The 21,308-nt window shown below is 46.9% G+C and overlaps 1 protein-coding gene across 13 annotated transcripts in view; it reads right to left on the bottom strand.

Annotated features, from left to right (window-relative positions):
- Positions 1 to 8,212, bottom strand: part of nid2a (nidogen 2a (osteonidogen)) — a 232,828-nt gene extending 224,616 nt beyond the window's left edge. For 6 of the 13 annotated variants that reach the window (XM_038778768.1, XM_038778760.1, XM_038778730.1 and 3 more), the window contains exons 1-4: positions 7,814 to 8,207; positions 6,923 to 7,225; positions 1,568 to 1,806; positions 450 to 985 (exon numbers count right to left, since the gene is read on the bottom strand). In XM_038778768.1, coding sequence (XP_038634696.1) covers positions 450 to 985; positions 1,568 to 1,806; positions 6,923 to 7,225; positions 7,814 to 8,014 — 1,279 coding nt within the window. In that variant the 5' untranslated portion in view covers positions 8,015 to 8,207. Of the gene's footprint in view, positions 1 to 449; positions 986 to 1,567; positions 1,807 to 6,922; positions 7,226 to 7,813 lie in introns of all 13 variants that reach the window. The other 7 variants (XM_038778709.1, XM_038778686.1, XM_038778719.1 and 4 more) reach the window with 3 other exon arrangements.
- Between the last annotated feature and the right edge of the window lie 13,096 nt (positions 8,213 to 21,308).

Here is a 21,308-nt window from a genome sequence, read left to right on the forward strand (position 1 = left end):
ACACTGTAATGTACACTGACTAAAGCTTGCGACAAATTATCTAAAACTTTCATGTTGATTGCTCAAGTATTTTTGAATTGTTAAAATCTGCTTCAACTGACCGTTGCAGATTAGAATAGTAGGGCGACACGGTGGTGCAGTGGTTAGCACTGCTGCCTCACAGCTTCCGAGGACCCGGGTTCGATCCCAGCCCAGGGTCACTGTCCGTGTGGAGTTTGCACATTTTCCCCGTGTCTGCGTGGGTCTCACCCCCACAACCCAACATTGTGTAGGTTAGGTGGATTGGCCACGCTACATTGCCCCTTAATTGGAAAAAAATAATTGGGTACTCTAAATTTTTTTAAAAGATTAGAATAGAAGGGGCTACAATTTCAAGAGTGAGTTTTTAATCATATTTTATTGATCAAGCAGTATAAACGTATTTGAAATCAACTTTCCAAGCTACTTACCACCTGCACCCAGTCGTTCATCTTCTTCCACACTGACAACGTGTCTATCATGTGTAACTGGTAGTGGATTTCTAGGCAAAGATTCAGGCACTGAGTATCCACCTGGGTACCTTGATCCAGCCCCACCTTCAGGATGCCTGTTAAGATATGATGGCAAAGCCCCTGACTCAGGGTACGATGACACAACGCCTGCTTCTGGATAACCTTCAGGATAAGACGGTATAATGCCTCCATCTGGATATGGTGGGTTGTCTGGAATACCATCAACCCTGTCCTCGGGTTCTGTGGATACGGGAGGTATGTACTCCAATTCCTCTTCATCTTCATCCTCGTAATATTGTTTGTAATCTTCAGTCTCGGTATACTCAGATTCCAGTGTATCAGACATAGCTGGACCACTCAAAGTACTGTCCAATGTTACAATAGAATCCCCTTCTGAAGGTGCCTCTCCGATTTTTGCTTGCTCAACATTGTTGAATGAGGACGTCCCGCCAATATGAAAAACCCAAACTCCTCGGGTTCCTGAATTGCCCATCCTACAATGGTCAGGAAATAATGAGATTGGTCTTAAATGTAATATTTATTTTCTAAATGGCAATTGTGAGCTTTAATTATTTATGGTTCAAGAGGATGTCCAGTAAATTTGAGCAAAACATCTGTTATTTAAACTAACTCCGGTAAGTCATATGTAAAACTTACTGAATATTAAACCTAGCATAAGATCTCAAATGTATAACACGTCACCACGTATAGAATTGAGTCTTTGTTATTTTACTAATTGGCAATATATTCACCGAGGATATTAAATTCATTAATTCATATACTCAAAAGCTTGCAATGCTTTGTCTCACAGTGTTCCTGGTTAATCACTCAAATCTCATTAAATTACGATGACTTATAATTTATTCTTTATGTTACCTTGCAACACAAAAACTACTGTATTTATACAGTGCCTTTGTAAAAATGTTTCAGGAGGAGAACTGGCAAGTCAAAGAAGATATTAGGACAGGGGACAAAATGTTTGGAAATAGAGGAGTGCCTTAAAGGAGGAGTGAGTTGCAGAAGCAAAGAGGTTACAAGGGTAAAGTTTTGCGTAGCTGCGATTGAAAAGTACTCACTGATATAGGTTTTTCACCGTTTGCTCATTGCTGGTAACACTGTAATAAGGACCCTCGCTTCGCCACAGCAGGAACCCGGTTTCCCCTCTGCTGAAGCCCACCCGAGCAGGCAGCTCTATCTGAACATTGTAGGACTCCTTAGGACGGGTCCCGAAGAACTGCAACCCATCCTCTGGGTACAGAAAAATTGCATAGGTGTTTGACTCATCAAAAGCCAATACTGCTTGAAAGGTGTTGAACTAAAGAGGGAAAAATTTGTACAAATTCTATTTAGGTGCACAATTTCTTCAATCATGAGGCATCTCATAAGAACAATCTATTTAAACGGACAGAAATTAAACAGGTAATTGGATGTTTTACAGCAATATAACAGGCTTAATGTTAATTCCAAAAGTACTCTCTTTCTGAGGAACAACTAGGCAATCAGTGACAGAAAAAGTGTGTATCTGGGTTTGAGAAACCCAGATCAATTTAACTAAGCAAACAAAATCTAAATTCTGGGCGGGATTCTCCGGTACACCAGGCGCGTGTGCGCACCTTTCGCTGGTGGCGGGATTCTATCTTCCCGCTGACTGTCAATGGGATTTCCCATTGTCTAGTGGGTACAACACAAGGCATAGATCGGACAATGGATCTTCATCCAATTCAGAAGTCTCTCGAGCTTCAGAAGGGGAGGAAATGGCGGAGGAATCTGTGGCATCATCGCCCCCTCACTGGACGACTGAGAAATTGGTGGACTTCTTGTCGAGTGAATTTAGGAAACAGCGACAAACGGCTGCTGAGGATCTAATAAAAGCCATGGCATTATTTGTGCGACCTTGAACAGGTTAGATCAGCGAGTGCAGATACAGGGGATGAAGATGAAGAAGGTGAGGAGGCGCTCACTGATCACACCGATCGGATTGTCCCTTTGGAGGCAGAGCTGGCGTTCCTGGCAGAGGAGCGGTGAACGTTAATGGCCAAGGTCAATGACCTGGTGTATCGTTCCAGACAGCAGAATTTAAGAATTGTTGAGCAGCATGAGGGCCTAGAAGATACAAACGCCATGGATTACGTTTCTAAGATGTTTGGAAAGTTGGTGCAGGAGGGGGTCTTCTTGACACCTCCCGAGTTGGACCGGTCCATCAGTCGCTGATATAGAAGCCCAGATCAGGGCGCCACCACAGGCGATCATAGTCCAGTCCATTGGTACCTGGATAAGAAGTGGTCTCAAGATGGGTGAAGGACAATCGAGATGGGAGGGCCACCTCATTAGAATATATCAGGGCAGAGTTGGCAAGGAGGCATGTGACGTTTAATTAGGTCAAAGCAGCACTTTACAGAGAACCTTACGTTTTGGGATAATGTACCCAGCTCGTCTCCGGATTACCTTCAGAGTCAAAAACTTCTATTTTGATGCATCAGAGGAAGCAAATGACTTTGTTAAGAAGCATGGACTAGGAGGAACTGAAGTTTGAGCACTATGGTCTTACTTGAGATCTTCTGTATTTGTATTTTGGTGTGGGAGGTTTGTAAAGTGGGAGAGGGCACATTGTTGTTATGGGGCTGGTTGGTGAGGGTTGTATCTGGGTGAATTTGAGGGTTGTTCACTGTATTGTTGGAACTGCCTGGGGAGGGGTCTTGTGTGTGGTTCTCTGTTTTCATCCAATAATGTTTGATATTAAAGTTGGGTATGGGTTGGGGGCGGGGGTGCTGCTGTTTGTTGATCCATTGTGTGAAAGACTTTGATTTTTACCCTAGGTGGGGTGTCACCCTGCTAGCAGTTCTGCTAGTTAACGGGAGCAGTGTGGGGGAGATGGCTACAGCTAGTTACCTACGGGAGGGGTGGGGTTTGTTATTCGATTTCTTAAGGAACAAGCTTAGGTTTTTTGTGTTTGTTTTGCTGGAGCTGGGGGATGGGGGGTTGATAATGCTGGGTTGTTTGTCTGGTGTCGGTGTGGGGATTACCTCACGGGGTGGGGCAGGGATATGGCTCATCCTGGGAGGGAGGGAGGAGGTCAGAGGCCCCTGTCTGGTTAGTTACATGGAATGTGAGGGGATTAAATGGAGTAGTTAAAAGATCACATGTATTGGCCCTCCTAAAAAGTTTGATGGCTAATGTGGTTTTTCTACAGGAGACCCATTTGAGAATTAGGGATCAAATCACAAGATCCCTCACTTGTGTTTTTATGTTAGGACACGGGGAGATTGCGATGTTGATTAACAGAAAGATGGCTTTTTCTGCAGTTAACCTTGCGGCAGACTCAGGAGGCAGATATGTAATAGTTAGTGGGTTGTTGGCGGCTGGTCGGTGGTTTTGGTTAGCATGTATGCATCAAATTGGGAAAACTCGGAATTTATTAAGCAGGTGTTGGCTTCTATTCCCTATCTCGATTCGCATCAGACTTCAAATTATATTCTGGACCCTAGGTTGGATAGATCGAATCCCAAGTCCTTCACTGCTTCGGGATGGCAAAGGAACTGTTGGTCTTCATGGAACAAGTGGCGGGGCAGACCTGTGAAGATTTAGATGTCTGTCTCACCCTCCACATTCTGGGAAGCATTGAAGGCGATCATTAGGGAGAGAAATAATTTCTTATAATGCAAATAGGGATAAACCTGGGAGGGTGGAGAGGGGGAGGCTAGTGGAATTCCATCCTTGAGATGAACCACCAATACGCGATTGCCCCAACGCCAGGGAGAAAGAAATTACAGGTGGATTTTGAGTTGTTGTCAACAGGGAAGACGGTGAACCAACTTCATCACTCGAGAGGCACATTTAATGAGTATGGGGAGAAGGCCAGACATTTGTTAGCTCACCAGTTGAGGCGGCAGGCTGCCTCCTGGGAGATAGTTCAGGCTAGGATTGGGTGACGAGTAGGTTCAAGCCCCAGAGAAGATTAATGAGGTGTTTGAGGCCTTTTACCCTAGGCTATACAAGTCTGAGCCTCCGGAGGGATTCTATGTTACACTCTTTGGATAGGTTAACCTTCCCGGAGGTGGAACTGGAAAGAAGGCAGGAGCTGGAGGTCCTGATTGGACAGGAGGAGACCATGAATTGTATTTGTTTAATGCAGATGGGTTCCCTATTGAACACACTAATCAGTGGTCCATTGGTGCCACTTCTGCAGGGATATATCTCAGTGATTCTCCATCCTGGTGGGGTGTTGTCGGCACTGACATTGACCACCTTGATTCTGAAAAAGGACAAGGATTCCCACAGAATGTGGGTTGTATTGACCTATTTCTCTACTAAATACTGACGCTAAGTTGTTGGTTAAGGTGTTGGCAACCCGTTTGGAGCCTTGCCTGCCGGGGATAATTTTGGCGGAGCAGACAGGATTTGTTAAAGGCCGGCAGTGTTGGCCAACATTAATGGTGCTGTGGCCCTCCTCAGTGGCCGAGCCAGAGGTAATTATCTTGATGGACGCATAAAATGTTTTTGACAAGGTTAAGTGAGGGTACATTTTCGAGATTATGGGGCAAATTGAGTTTGGGCCAAAATTTATATATATTTTTCTATAAATTTAGAGTAACCAATTTTTTTTTTCCAATTAAGGGGCAATTTAGCATGGCCAATCCACCTAAGCTGCACATCTTTGGGTTGTGGGGGTGAAACCCATGCAGACATGGGGAGAATGTGCAAACTCCAAATGGAGAGTGACCCAGGGCTGCGATTCGAACCCGGGTCCTCAGCGCCATAGTCCCACTGCTAACCATTGTGCCACATGCCGCCCCTCAAAATTTATATCCTGAGGCTTTTATATAGAACCCCCACTGCAAGTGTCCATACCAACGCCCTGAGTTCGGGGTACTTTCAGCTGAACAGGGGTGTCCACTACCCCTATTGTTGTTTACCTTAGCCACTGGCCATTGTGCGGAGATCGTCTTCTAAGTAGTAAGGGATATAGAGTGGAGGGAGGGAACATAGGATGTCCCTATATGCGGATGATTCAGTTTAAACATATGGCTACCTCTAAAATGTGGGAGAGATAATGAAGTTGCTCAGGAAGTTTGGTTCCTTTTCAGGTTAGAAGTTAAACCTGGGCGAGAGTAAATGTTTTCAGGTGAACCGCTCCCGGAGAGGGGGGCTGATTTGGGAAGGCTACCGTTTTGTCCGGCCAGGACTAGTTTCCGGTACCTGGGAATTTGGGTAGCCCATGATTGGGCCTCGCTCCATAGACTTAACTTGGTCAGTCTGGTGGATGGGGTGAAAGCTGATTTGAAGAGGTGGGATGTCCTTCCTTTGACTTTGGTGGGAAGAGTTGAGACGGCGAAGGTGAATATTTGCCAAAGCTTTTTGTTTCTGTTCCGGTGTCTCCCAGTATTTCTTTCTAAGGATTTTTTGGCAGAATCAACAAGTTAACATTTTCTTTTGTTTGGGCGGGTAAGACCCATCGGGGTCTTTTTGCAAAGGGATAAACAGTCAGGGGAGTTGGCATTAGCTAATCTGATGTGCTATTATTGGGTGGCAAATATTGATGAGGTGTGGGGGATGGTTTAAGGATCCAGATTCTATATGAGAGTGGATGGAGGAGGTTTTGTGCACAGGATCAGGTCTGAGGGTCCTTGTTACTGCTCCACTTCCGCTCTCCCCGGTAAGATTTTTCGGCGAGATCTGTGGTAATAGCTTTGGAAATACCAGCACCTGTAAGTTCTCCTCTAATTTGCACTCCATTCTGACTTGGAGCAATATCACTGTTCTTTCACTTGTCACTGTGTCAAAAACCTGGAACTTCCAGCCTTACAGGCTGTTGTAACTGCCCCACCGGTCAGCAGCAGTTCAAGAAAGTGCTCACCATCAGCTGTTCAAGAGCATTTAAAGATTGGCACTGAATGCTGATGGTACTAGTGACGCTCATATCCCATGAAATATATATGTATTTAAGAATAATATAGCAAAATGCATCCTGGCTTCTTTCAACCAAACGTCTTGATACCACTAACTTAACCAATGTGGTTTTAAATCCAAAATCACTTACAAAATCACAAGGCGCTGTTGAGCACAGGGCTAAATCGCTGGCTTTGAAAGCAGACCAAGCAGGCCAGCAGCACGGTTCAATTCCCGTAACAGCCTACCCGAACAGGCGCCAGAATGTGACGACTAGGGGCTTTTCACAGTAACTTAATTGAAGCCTACTCATGACAATAAGCGATTTTAATTTCCTTTTCATTTCACTTCTGCAAATTGAATGTGGAAAGTGGTGTTGGATTAGAAAGTGGTGTTGGATTAGAAATGGTCCCCAATGCTGGATCATCAGGCTTTGGGGAAAGCACTCAGGGGATGGCTACTAAAGCTACACCCAAGCCAGGTCCATCCACATTTGCTGGCCTCTCAATACAAATGAAGTTTACTGATCTCTTGCAGTTCCTTACCCAGTCAGAGGAGGCATCCGAGCGCGTTATTTCCTCGTAAGGCGCCACGTTCTCCCAAGTGGCGATGAAAGCGTTAGTCGGACTGAAGGAACTTTGAGGAAATCCTCTCCTGATCTCCTGGCCGGCGCGGTCAAGGACGTCAGGGGAATCGTCTTCTCTGTAATAAATCCGCCCTCGGCCGTTACTTGTGTCGATATCTGACAAGTAAGGCGCTATCACCGGGAAATCAGTGGGGAATCCATCATCCACATATTGGGTCTCTCGGGGGAAATCCTGGGGGGAGATGATCCCATTCGTTCCCACCTGGAGAGAAATGATTCAACCCTTTATGAGCAACCCAGTGAAAGGCATCGTTCTGTCTTTGTTCTTAATCCTTAATGACTACAATAAAAGTCATCTTCAATAGGTCGATTCTACGTTTAGCACTTTTAGCAATGTTTACACTGAACTGTTTATTTAGACATATCCATAACTATGCACAACATAAGTAAATGTATATCCCACTACCAATAGTGTTTTTAGATCAGATTGCATTTTCCCTGTCAAGAGGGAGAATGATCATCCTTTGATTCAGTCCAATTAGTTACTGAAACCATTGCCTTTTATAGACGTTTGAACCGAGGGCGCACTGTTTGTCAAATCCTAACTGGGCTACATTCTGAAAAGCGATAAGGCAGAAATTACCCCCCCCCCCCCCCCACACACACACACACCAACCCAGCCCATCCCAATAACTTTTAAAACAATGAGTCGGCAGGAATGTTCGTTCTGTAGTTCGAGCAGAAAAGACAGCACCCACTAAAATGTAAGGGTTTTCTTTCCCCAACCAAAAAAGGTTTCCCACCTCGCACAATAGTGAGTAAAAACTTAAAGGCAAAAATACAAACTTACGTAGAGATCACTGAACTGCGTGTCATAAAAGACAAATGGCCTTTTGAGATTTGTAACTTGAGAGGTCTCATCATCGCCCGGCTGCAAGGTATGGTCCTGGGTGTGGGCACCAAACGGGAAGAGCTCCTCTCTCTGGATTGCACTAGCCGAGCAGAGAATCCAGTGGAGTTGGAGCAGGGAGACGAATCCGCGTCCCTGCATTGTGGAAGCGAGCAGATGTGCCCTGCCTAGAGCGGATGGGAGAGGAGAAGCGGCTCTGCACTCTTGATCTCCTGGTTTTATAAGCTGCCTTTTCTCCCCCCCAGAGCAGCCAATAGCCCCCCGGGAGAGGGCAGAGCAGCCCGGCCCCCCCTACGCCCTCATTGGCTGCTGCCTGAGTTGATGGACAGGTCGAGCCTCACACTGCCCCACTCGGTCACATCTGGTTACCATTAAAACTTTTGTCTCTGCTCCACATTCACATTGCACTTCTTCGTTCGAGTAGTCAAGACCTTAGGAAAACACCGTGAGGCAGGAGGGGTGGGGCGGGGGGAGGAAATCAAAAAAAAACACATCGTTGGGAATGTTTTAGAATTTGCTGGCGAATTTGTTGGAAGAATCCCAGTACATGTTGTACTCATGTTCCCAGGCCTGGTGGCTTAGCTTGCAGTGGAAACTAGCGCTTTGCTGTGTCCTTTCACACGTAGAGGGGAGGAGGGGGGCGGGGGATGTACAGAAACAACATTTCCTAAAAGCTGATGATCCCAAAATCTGCAATGATGGAAGTCCGGAACGTTCATAGAAACCAGACACCAATCGCTTTTGGCCATCTCACCCGCTCAAATTGGTGGGTCGTGATACTAAACTGCTTTTAACAGCACTTGGGATCAAACAAGAGTCAAATAAATGATAGCGTTACTTGGCAACACAAAAGGACTTGAGCACAATCTGCAGCCCAGCAGCTAGGAGCAGAACTTGACATTTCTAATAAAATACCCCCCCTCCCCATTGAACCATAATCTCAATGTTTCGCTGTGTGTGATGAGGGTGGTAGAGGAGGAGGGGGTAGATAAGTCCAGCCTCTTTCAAGTTGCCTTGCAAATCGTAAGTGCTTTTTTTCAAAGGCTCTTTGCCGAGTGTTGGATCTCAGTCAGAGGCAAGCTGAGTTGCAGATTGGTGGCGTTTGCCCACGAAACCTTTCCCCTGACCATGCCTCAGATTTTTTTCAGCGGCGATATTACAAGAACGCTCCCCTCTGCAGACATTCCCCGCTGATCCGGATGAAATGAGCAAAATGTTCCGGCCAAGTCCCTGCTGGGAAGATGCCTTTCAATAAGACTGTGATTATACCCAGTCAAACCTACTGCAATCTCATGGGCGTTGGAAATGTTGCACGTTCACATGCTGAACTCCAATGGGGCTCGTTTCATTGCAATGGCCCATCATACTGTAAGTCATGAGTCAAGGTTGTGTCAGTGTCATCTCAGAGTACGCACATGGCTAAGAAAGGATTGCAAACTGGACAGGAAATGATTCCTGCCGCGATCTGAAACACATCAAGGCGGGTTTAAACCGGTTCACCGATACACCAAACAACTGCCTGACTGAGTTCAAGCTGCCGTGTCCCAATTATATATTGCACGGAATATGAAAGATAAGCAGTGGGTTAAAGTACACTTATGATCGATAAACAATGGGCTATATTCCACCGCACTTTGGATGGGCACAAAAACAAATCCTCCGCAGATAATAATAATCTGTTTTATTGTCACAATTGTTATACATTAACACTGCAATGAAGGGAATGGAAAATATTTGCCATGGTGGTGAGCATAAATGCTTCACAGCTCCAGGGTCCCAGGTTCGATTCCCGGTTGGGTCACTGTCTGTGCGGAGTCTGCACGTCCTCCCCGTGTGTGCGTGGGTTTCCTCCGGGTGCTCCGGTTTCCTCCCACAGTCCAAAGATGTGCGGGTTAGGTGGATTGGCCATGCTAAATTGCCCTTAGTGTCCTAAAAAGTAAGGTTAGGGGGGGGGGGGTTGTTGGGTTACGGGTATAGGGTGGATACGTGGGTTTGAGTAGGGTGATCATTGCTCGGCACAACATCGAGGGCCGAAGGGCCTGTTCTGTGCTGTACTGTTCTATGTTCTAAGTTACCGTGAAAAACTCCAGATACTGATCATCAAATCAAAAGGAATATCCTAGGATCAGAGGGCGCAGAATGAGGCCATTCAGCCCCTTGTGCTGAAGAGTACCTTTGACAAAGAGTCACCAGGCTCTCACCGTGAGCTGCCTTCTCCCTCTACAGATGCTGTCAGATCTGCTGAGATTGTCCAGCAGTTTCTGTTTCTATTGTCTCAGATTCCAGCAGCCGCAGTTATCTACTTTCCCCTTTTTAAAGAGTTATCCCATTTGTACTTTCCGCTTAAGCCCTACACGGCAGCAACACACAGCCATAATAGATAACCCGATTCAAAAGCGTCTCGCCTTTTTATTATCTATTCCAGAGAATGAAAGAAATGACAGCGATTGGACTCGGCGTTTTGCTGTGAAATTGCAGCAAGTTAATTTGAAATCCTGCCTCACCACAGGACCCAGCAAACCAGCGGGGCAGCTGGAGCAGGAGTTCAGCAAACACGGATATTTCAAAGGAGCCTGTGGTGAACCCTTCAGCTTTGCATATCATGAACAGATGGAAACGAGGGCCCTTCCCCGTGTGTTCTCTGCTCTTTCTTTGCCGAGTACCAGTCTCCAACTTTGAGTGAGATCTTCAAAACAAAAAAAATCCCGTCGCCTCATTATTTACTGAAAGGGTTCTTTATTTAAAAATGTTAACCCTGTATGGAATAAAGAGCTTGATGGTTAGTGAGCTTGATGGTATCACTAAAATACCTCAAATAAAACATAGTAGTGATTTTAGTTTAAGTTAACAGGAATGTATTCCAACTTAACTATGGTGAAAAGTTGGGCCATGTTAGTAAGGTTGAACAAGACATCCCCCTGATATTGCCCTTTGCTTCTCCGACACGTGTATCTGAGCGGTCAATTGTGTTGATCAATGCTTCATTATAGATTGTTGAGTCCCATTATTGCACATTCATTACTTTCTGACTGGGAGGGGGGAGTCCAGGTTTATGGGGGGGGGGGGGGGGGGTTGTAGCTGAGACCACAAGCAGGTCAACCAATCCATCTCACTAACTGGTACAGCAGGCTTGACGGACCGAGTGGCCTATTTCCTCTCCTAAGTCTTGTGTTCTTTTGAATTCTCTCTTTGGCGAGTATCACTGACCAATGTGGGAGGAACATATACTTCCATGATCACGGGGTGTGGGAATTCAGTACAGGGGAAAAAAATGACACCATCCCAATGAACTGGAGCTTTAAACTTAGGATAAGTGAATGTTTGCCCTTAATTCGGATGAACCCATTCTGACATGAAATAATAATAATAATATTTATTAGTGTCACAAGTAGGCTTACATTAACATTGCAATGGAGGTACTGTGAAAATCGATCGACCCCACCCCAAACAAAAATAGAATCCATTCATCCCCCCCACATTCCAGCGAGATGGGTGTTTATGATGCTGGCGGATCTTTGGCACTTTCATTGAAACGCAGCAGAATTGTCCTTCCTTTCACTCCAGTTCTACTGGCCCCAGCCAGTTCCTGTTCAAAACCCCGACTGGACTCCATGTGACTTTGTGCCTTTTTTTGTCTGGCCGTCGTTCAAAGGGGCCCGTGTGTAATTCTGGGTGGTTGGGACCAGCAGACGTGGTGGTGATCTGAAGCCGAGATAAGGATCGAGCTGATTAGCAAAGGCTTCAGGGATCCGTCGCCGCTTCTTCTTTATTTGGGGAAGATTTTGAGACAAAACAATCAGTTCCGGAAGGGGGAGACTTTTCAGTTTGATCAGCCACATTTGTCCACAACAAATGCTGTTCTTAATAGACGAGCGCTACACGATCAGATCACGAACAAACTTAATCTCATTTGCATCTTGTTTCTTGACCCCCCCCCTTCCCGTCTCCTTTTGATCCTTTTGTCAGTTAAGGTTGTGGGGGAGCCCGGCAACATATCAGAAACCTGGTTGATTTTTTTTTAACCCAGTCACTACATTTGCACCTAGCTTCCAGATTTCCCAACCATCCAGAGCTGGGTGGTGTGGTGACAACCTATCAAGGTCAGACTGGAAACATTTGAACTGTCATGACAGGAACTTCATGGATGGAGGCTCAACTTTGGAAAGCTGCGCAAGTTTCTCAAATGCTACAGGTTGTAAAGATCCGCAGGGAGACTGTTTCTGACCGAGGGAGAAAGAGGACAGTTCCAGAAAACAAAGAGGCATGAATGGGAGTAGATGAACAGGTCAGTAGCAGGAAGGTACTGCTCCACCTCTGGATACAATGTCACAAGATTTTCAATGATCCGATCAGGGCAGGAGAGACCGAGCGTCAAGGTGGGTACAGGTTCAAGCTCCCTTACTGTGCCTTCCCCAGCTTATTCCCTGCACACTCCTCAGAGCAACAAAGCTAGCAGCCTACCCTGCTTGGTCAAGGTACCTCCTCAACTCCCCATCCCAATCACTGCCAATGGCATTCTCCATCTTATAGAACTATCAAATCCAGCCCTGATTGACCCTCCATAAACATTACCTTCCATCCTCTCAAAACATTGCACAGTTCACACTCACAGCTCTGTTCATTCTCTCCTTACAAAGCACCAAGGAGAGGGTGGGAACAGAAGGTGGTCATCCAGTCATCTTCACCATGACAGCTGCAGAGGAAGTGCTGCAGATACCTAGTCTCTGCATGCCTGACCACTGGTGATGGGGGGGGGGGGGGGGGGTGCCAAGGTATATCATAGAATCTACAATGTGGAAGGAGGCCATTCGGCCCATTGAGTCCGCACAGAACCCCGGAAAGAGCACCCCACTTAAGCTATATGTTGCCAAAATTACATATCACGCAAACAGGTGGAATACAGCACCCGACTCCCGTGGATGTGACGTCATGGGCTACTGAAAAATGATGATGTCTTAGAATTCTCTCTACTGGCACATCCCAATTAATTTCTTCCATTTCTCACAGATCCAACAACTGCTCTTCAGGAGTTGGTGCCAGAGGTGGAGGAACCATAAAAATAGGAGCTAGAGAAAGGCCATTCGGCCCTCAAAATTGTATACATTCCAATGAGATCTCCTCTCATTCTTCTCAACTCCATCAAATACAGGCCCAGTCGACCCAATCTCTCCCCATACAAAAATCCTGCCATCTCAGGAATCCGTCTGATGAACCTTTGCTGCATTCCCTCAATGGCAAGTATATCCTTTCTTAGATTAAAGAGACCAAAACTGCACAAAGGTGTGGTCTCACCAAGGTCCTGTGCAGCTGGCGTAAGACATCCCTGCTCCTGTACTCAAATCCTCAAGCAGGCTGTTTTAAACTTTGAGTCTTCTGCTTTTTTCTCTACTTCAAGGCACATCCCAATTATTGATCCACGGACCAAACAACAAAATAAAAGAAATGGGAACAAAATTATATAGACAGGAAGGACTCTTACACTTAACCCATATCTCTTTGTAATTTTACCATTCCGTCTGTTTACAATGCCGCCTTTCTTAACATTGTCGACAAACTGGAATGTGCGTCTTTTAAAATTTAATTTATCCTACAAAGGAAAGGTTACGTTTGGAACTATCAACACAGCATTAGCAGAGTTGGATAGTAGATTTTTTTCAGCTGCCCTGAATGATGCAGGCACCTTTTGTGCTATATCTTAGTGCAGTGGGAAAAGTACATGGCAAACCGGCATTGTTCTGTTCATAGGAAATGCATTGCTCATTGATAAAACTGTCCCTGAAGTACGAGTTACCTTTTTGATGATGAGTGACACCCACTGCATAGTGAGCTTCAGAATCACGAGGATTGCTACAACTGAAATATGCCCTTGGCTCATGAAGGCCACACCCACTACCAGTGGCAGTAAAAGTCACCATTGCCTTTGTTCTAATCCCCATGGAGACCATAGTTTTTAAAAGGAGATGAATTTCCTACCGACCAATGGAAAGACCCAAAGGATAAGATTTCACATTTTAAGACTTTTATTGCAACATACAAACTACCATCAGTAAACTGAACACCAAACTGAAGATAATGTACTTTCACATTAACTAACACAACTGAAATATGCCTTATGAAGTATTTTTATTTTGCGCCATACCTCTGGCAGATATGCAGCATAAAATATTGAGTTCGACATTACTCCAGCTTTCCAACAGACTCACTTCTTTCTGCCACACCAGGTAGAATTTTCCTTTGTCCTTTGAAAATCGTTCCACTCAGCCTGAATCTTCCAGAGTGACTTCCTCCGGCAAGACCCACCTTGGCACGTCCTGCTCCTTAAATCTTCAAAAGTCCCATCTGTTCTGTTACCTTCTATTTGAACAGAAAAACAACTCTCACCAGTATTAGCTACTTTCTCTCTCTCTCTCTCTCCCTCTCTCTGGCACTCTCCATGTCTTTTACTCTCTACCTCCAAAATATGGCTTTTCTGATTTAAGATGTGGAAACTGTTACTTGCTTTTCAATAGGTTTTGGTCAGGTTTCTTTCCCCATGACAACCAGATCACATAGGTCTGTCTCCAGGCAGAGATTTAGTGTGGCCTCACCATCCCCTTTTCAAAACATTCTGTTTCAATTTAAATTAAAGGAGACATTTTAAAGCATAACTATCTTAGAAAGAACAGCATTCATAATACCTTCAACAGTTAAAAGTGCAAGGACATTGCAAGAATAAAGTGCAATGGATTGGGTTGGGATTGGACAGCATCTTAAAAGTTTAAACATCTTAAACGTAACCCCAAGCCACCCATTTCTGTTTTTAATGATTGGAAGACACCTCCATGAGGTCAGCTGGCCATTAGAATATTACAATAATACCATGTAATTCATATTTAACTAATCTTTCAGTTTTAACCCACCAACTAAAGGAAATGAGGATGGTTTGCTGCATAGAAGAGATAAGTGCCTTTATAGCACTGCTTGTGGGTCAAGAAAAGCAATGCCTCAAGCTTGCCTGCTTCCCTGTCTGCCAGTAGATACCCACCTACCCTAATCAATTCAAAGCAACTCTCCGCTGCAATAGAACTCCTGGACCCCCACAATATCGGTGACTATACCTCCCCCACTCTCCACATTATCAGAATACTCTCCCTCCATCCTATATTTGATTCTCCCAGGGTCTGAAAGTTCACTTCCATCAGACCCAAGCCCCACTAAACCAACATCTCTAATTGGGTCTATTATCATTCCCTGCTGTATTAAATATGGAGCTGGCACCCTAATTCACCAGTGATTCATGTACCGAGACATGTACCAGCTCCATTGAGAGATAAATTGCAGGCTGAGCTAGAGAGGATGACAGCCATAGGTGTAATTAAGCGAATAGAAGAACCTAGAGACTCGGTAAACTCTATGGTTTGTGTCAAGAAACGTAATGGATGGACTTCCGGCGGCGGCTATGGAGGAGTAAGTCGCACGTTTGGTGGCTCTCGATCCGGTCGGACTTTTGGATCTTTTTCCCCAACTTTTGAGTGTTGGATCCGAAGTCATAGGCACTCAGGCACTGACTCCAGATGTAGGTGTATGGAATTAAGAAGCAGAAAGAATCGCAAACAGCTGACGAAGTGAGCAAACAAGGGCAGTGGAGAAGCTGCTGCTGAGGACAATATGGACGATGCCCGGACCCCGGTGCAGACAGCCCAGCCAACGACAGAGCATCTGCTGAAGGTCATCCAAGAGGGCTTTACTGCGTTGAAACGGGACAGTTTAGACCCGATTCAGAAATCTATTGAACACCTGGAGCATAGGCTGGATGCCCAGGAGCGGACAATCCAGAAGCTGGAAAAGTCACTGGAGGAGCAGGAAGATTACCAAACGGTGGTGGAGGCAGAGATGGAGAGGCTGAAGGATCAACAAAAAAGGCTCCTGGAAAAGGTGGAGGACCTGGAAAATAGGTCTTGTCGGCAGAATTTGAGAATCGTTGGTCTCCCGGAGGGGGCTGAGGGAGAGGGTGCCGCAGCGCATGTGGCAGACATGTTCCAGATGCTGTTGGGGGATGATGTCTTCCCTCGCCCGGTGGAGGTGGACAGGACGCACAGAGCGCTGGCGAGGCAGCCGCGATCGCGGTGTTCTCCGAGCATTGGTGGTCAGGTTCCACAGGTTCCTGGACAAGGAGCGGGTGCTACAGTGGGCCAAGCGCACGCAGGGCTGCTATTGGAATAACAGTGTCCTGCCCGTTTACCAGGACCTGAGCGTGGAGGTGGCCAGAAGAAGGGCAGGCTACAGGCAAGTCAAAGAGATTCTGTTTAAGAAGCAGGTGAAGTTTGGGCTGCTGTACGAGGCGCGCCTATCGGTCACGCACAAGGTAAGGCACCATTACTTTAAGGAACCCAAGGATGCAATGGACTTCGCCAAGAGAGAAGGGCTGGTGCCGAATTGAGGACTTTTTGGACTTGTGTTAAAAAGACACTAAGCTATGTTTACACGTTTTTCTTGTGTTGTGTTTTTTTTCCTGTTTTTTTTTCTCTCCTGTATTTGAGTTTTCGCTGGAAAAAGAGGCTAGTTAAGGTACTTGCTGCTGGGGCTTTTTGTGTTCGGATCGGGGAAGTGCCTATTACTTATTTTGATTTATTCGATTTGCACTAGTGTCGGGGTTTTCTTTGTTTCTTGATTTGTTTGTTTCTTTTCAGAGCAATTGCTCGAAGATGGCTGGTTTGGGGAAGTGGTGTTGATGGGTGCGGGGGGGATGGGTCAGAGTGAACAATAGGTGGGAGACTTGTTGGCGCCAGAGTCGAGAGTCACCAGGCTAGCTGGGTGGTGCTGGTCTACGGAAGCCAGATGGGGGGGGGGGGGGGGGGGTGTATATAGCTAGTTTATGGCAGGGGTTAGGTTAAAGGGTGTTGTTGCAAGCGCGGGTAGTTGATCTGCTGACGAGGGAGGGTCTTGGGTTCGGGAACATGGAGGAGGTTGGATGCGGGCCAGGGGAAGCGCGACACAGGGGCTGGGGGAAGCCCCAAGAAAGGAGATGGTTGATTGGTGGGGGGCGGGCACAGTGCCCCTCAACCAGGCTGATCACCTGGAATGTTAGCGGGTTACACGGGCGGTTAAGAGGGCACGTGTGTTCGCGCATCTGAGAGCACAGAAGGCGGACGTAATAATGCTTCAGGAGACCAATCTGTAAGTATCTGACCAGGTCAGTTTGAGGAAGGGCTGGATTAGCCAGGTCTTCCACTCGGGGCTGGACACTAAAACCGTGGGGGTCGCGGTTTTGGTCAACAAACAGGTGCAATTTGAGGTGGGCAGCACAATCTCGGATGTGGGAGGCAAATTTTTCATGGTGAGTGGCAAGCTTGAGGGGATAGTTGAGGGTAGCTTGAGGGTAGTTTTGGTCAATGTATATGCCCCAAACTGGGATGATGTGGATTTTATTAAGAGACTGCTGGGGAAGATACATGACCTGGACTTGCACAGGCCGATTATGGGAGGGGATTTTAACACAGTCCTTGACCCTGGCCTAGATCGGTCGTGTACAAAAATGGATAAGATGCAGGCAATGGCAAAAGAACTGAGGCGGTTTATGGAGTGAAGAGGGGGGCTGATCCATGGAGGGCTAGTAGGTCGACAGGGAGGGAGTTTTCGTTCTATTCACATGTTCACAAGGTGTATTCCCAAAATGATTTTTTCATCATGAGCAGGGATTTGCTGGCGGGGGTGACAGATGTAGAATATTCGGCGATCGCTATTTGGGACCATGCCCTGCACTGGTTGACCTGCAGGTCTGCATGGAAAGTTTTCAGTGCCCTCAATGGAGGCTGGAGGTCAGTTTGTTGGTGGACGAGGCAGTGTGTGAGAGGGTGAGGAAATGTATGTAAAACTACCTGCAGGTCAATGACACAGGGGAAGTCTGAGCTGCGGTGCTTTGGGAGACCCTGAAGACAATGGTGAGAGGGGAAATGATCTCGATTCGAGCACATAGGGACAGGACAGACAGGGCAGAAACAGAGCGACTGGTAATGGAGATCTTATAGATAGACAGGAGATGAAAATGAATATGAATGAAATGAAAATGAAAATGAAAATATGCGGAGACCCTGAAGGCAGAGCTATCAAGGGAACGACGAAGGCTACAGACTGAGTTTGTGGTGTTGTCCACAGGTAAGGCTGTGGAGCAGCTTAGGAAGGCGAGGGTTTGTGATTTATGAGCATGGGGAGAAAGCCAGTAGAATGCTGGCACAGCAACTGAGGAAGAGGGAGGCGGCCAGGGAAATAGGGAAGGTAGTCGACGGGGGGGGAGAAACTTGGTAGGGGATCCGGCAGGGCTGAACAAGGTTTTCAGGGACTTCTATAGTAAGCTTTACACCTCAGAACCCCCTCTGGGGCCGGAGGGGATGAGGCGCTTTCTGGATGGACTGACCTTCCCAAAAGTGGGCAGGGGATTTGTAGATGGGTTGGGGGCCCCGGTCAGGACCGAAGAAATATTGGGGGGTTTGAGGACCATGCAATCGGGTAAAGCCCCGGGGCAGGATGGGTATCCGGTGGAGTTTTACAAAAAGTTCTCCAAGATAGTGGGGCCAGTGCTAGTTAGGGTTTTCAATGAGGCAAGAGACAGAGGGGTGCTACCCCCGACGATGTCACAGGCCACCATCTCCCTGATATTGAAACAGGACAAAGACCCAAAGGCACGTGGGTCCTATAGGCAGATCTCTCTGCTCAACGTAGATGCTAAAATACTGGCCAAGCTCTTGGCTGCTAGGATTGAGGACTATGCGCCAGATGTCATTATGGAAGATCAAACTGGGTTCGTCAAGGGCAGGCAGCTGGTGGCCAACCTAAGAAGGCTGCTGAATATGATCATGATGCCCCCAGAGAGTAGGTAGAGGTAGTTGTGGGTATCCCCTCTTCCCACTGCTGTTTGCGCTAGCAATAGAGCCGCTGGCAATCAGCTTGAGAGCTTCTAGGGGTTGGAAGGGGCTGGTATTGGGGGGGGGGGGGGGGGGCATGGAACACAGAGTTTCATTGTACGCCGATGATCTGCTCCTATATATCACGGATCCAGAGGCTGGGATGGATGAAAACATGGGAATCCTGAAGGAATTCGGCCGGTTCCCGGGGTACAAACTGAGCATGGCAAAGAGTGAGTTGTTTGGAGTCCAGGCGAGGGACCAGGAGGGTCGGCTGAGGGGGCTGTCGTTTAGGTTAGTAGAGGACAGTTTTAGACAATTAGGGATACAGGTGGCGCGGGACTGGGGCCGGCTGCACAAGTTGAACTTGATGGAGCAAATGAGGGCTGAGTTCTGGAGGTGGGATGCGCTCCCACTGACACTAGCGGGGAGAGTACAAATGGTTAAAATGACGATCCTCCCGAGATTCATGTTCATCTTCCATGTCACCCCATTTTCATTCCGCGGTCTTTTTTCAAGAAGGTCAATAACATGATTATGGGATTTGTGTGGGCGGGAAAGTCCCCGCGGGTGAGGAGATTGATGCTCGAGAAGAATCGAGGGGAAAGGGGGATGGTGCTGCCAAACTTTAGTAACCACTACTGGGCGGCCAACATAGCTATGATAAGGAAGTGGATGGCGGATGCGGGGTCGGTTTGGGGGCAAATGGAGGCCACTTCGTGCAGGGGCACCAGCATGGCAGCCCTGGTTACGGTGCCCCTGCTGCTCCCGCTGGCACAGTACTCCACCAGCCCTATAGTGGTGATGACTTTGCGGATCTGGGGCCAATGGAGAAGGCATGTGGGGGAAGTGAGAGCATCGGTTTGGTCCCCAATCTGCGACAATCACCAGTTTGCCCCAGGGAATATGGACGGTGGGTTCCGAACATGGCGGAGGGCTGGGATTGAGAGGATGGGGGATCTGTTCTTGGAAGGGAGCTTCCCGAGCATGAGGGCACTAGAGGAGAAATTTGGGCTGGCGAGAGGGAATGATTTTAGGTACTTGCAGGTGCGGGACTTCTTACACACACAGATTCCATCCTTCCCACGCCTGCCACTCAGGGGGATCCAGGACAGGGTAGTGTCCAGTGGATGGGTGGGGGAGGGGAGGGTCTCGGATATATACAAAGAACTTATGGGAGCAGAGGAGACGCAGATTGAGGAGCTGAAACTTAAGTGGGAAGAGGAGTTCGAGGGTGAGATGGAAGAGGGCTTATGGGCGGAGGCATTGAGTAGGGTAAACGCAACCGCAACATGCGCTAGGCTCAGCCAGACTCAATTCAAAGTCGTCCACCAGGCCCACATGACAGTGGCCTGGATGAGTACATTTTTTGGATTGGAGGACAGGTGCGCCAGATGTTCGGGAGGACCAGCGAACCATGCCCACATGTTCTAGGCATGTCCAAAACTCAGGGGGTACTGGCAGGGATTCACGGACGTTATGTCCCGGGTACTGAAAACAAGAGTGGTGATGAGTCCAAAGGTGGCAATTTTTTGGGGTTTTGGAGGACCCGGGAGTCCAGGAGGAGAGAGAGGCTGACATTTTGGCCTTTGCTTCCCTGGAAGCCCGGTGACGAATTCTGCTGGCATGGAGGGACTCAAAGCCCCCGAAGTCGGAGGCCTGGCTATCGGATATGTCAAGCTTTGTCGGTCTGGAGAAAATTAGTTCGCTCTGAGGGGGTCACTGTCAGGGTTCGCCCGGAGGTGGCAACCATTTATCGACTTATTCGCAGAAAATTAATTGTCAGCGGGGGGGTTGGGGGGGGGTGGGGTGGGGGGTGTTTAGGGTAACGTAGATTAGGGGGTAGTAGGCTGGTCCTTTTAGGAGGGGAGCTGGTTTTCTTGCACTATATTGATTGTTCTTTGCACACTGTTTTATATTGTTGTTGTTTACTATGCCAAAATGTCTTAATAAAATTGTTTATCAAAAAAAAAAGAAACGTAATAGTCGCCTACAATCTGTATGGACCCTAAAATTCTGAACCTCAATATTAAAAGGCAACATTACCCTATACCAAAAGGGGAGGAAATAATATGCGAAATGGCAGGAGTAACCTGTTTCAGCAAATTAGATAGGTCACAAGGCTTCTGGCAACTTAAATTAGATAAAGAAAGCACAAAGTTACACACATTCAACACGCCCTTTGGAAGGTATTGCGTTTTAAGGATGTAATTTTGCATAATCCCTGCTTCTGAAATTTTTCACCATGCCATGGAGCGCATAGTTGAAAGGATTCCAGGCGTCTGAGTTTATGTGGATGACATAATCATTTGGGGATCAACACGGGAAGAACATGACAAAAGGCTTCTCAGGGTCCTAAAAAGCATTAAAAAGAATGGCTTGATGTTTAACAGGGTGAAATGTCAAATTGGTTTGCACAGCATCACCTTCCTGGGAGACAAGCTCGGCACAAGGCATTCACCCTGATGAAGGTATAATAATGGCCAATTTGCAGATGCCACATCCAACTGATTAAAAAGGCATATATAGAATGCTAGCGATGATAAATTTTGCGG

The sequence above is a fragment of the Scyliorhinus canicula genome, chromosome 2, assembly GCF_902713615.1.
Source record: "Scyliorhinus canicula chromosome 2, sScyCan1.1, whole genome shotgun sequence".
Taxonomy (NCBI): Eukaryota; Metazoa; Chordata; class Chondrichthyes; order Carcharhiniformes; family Scyliorhinidae; genus Scyliorhinus; species Scyliorhinus canicula.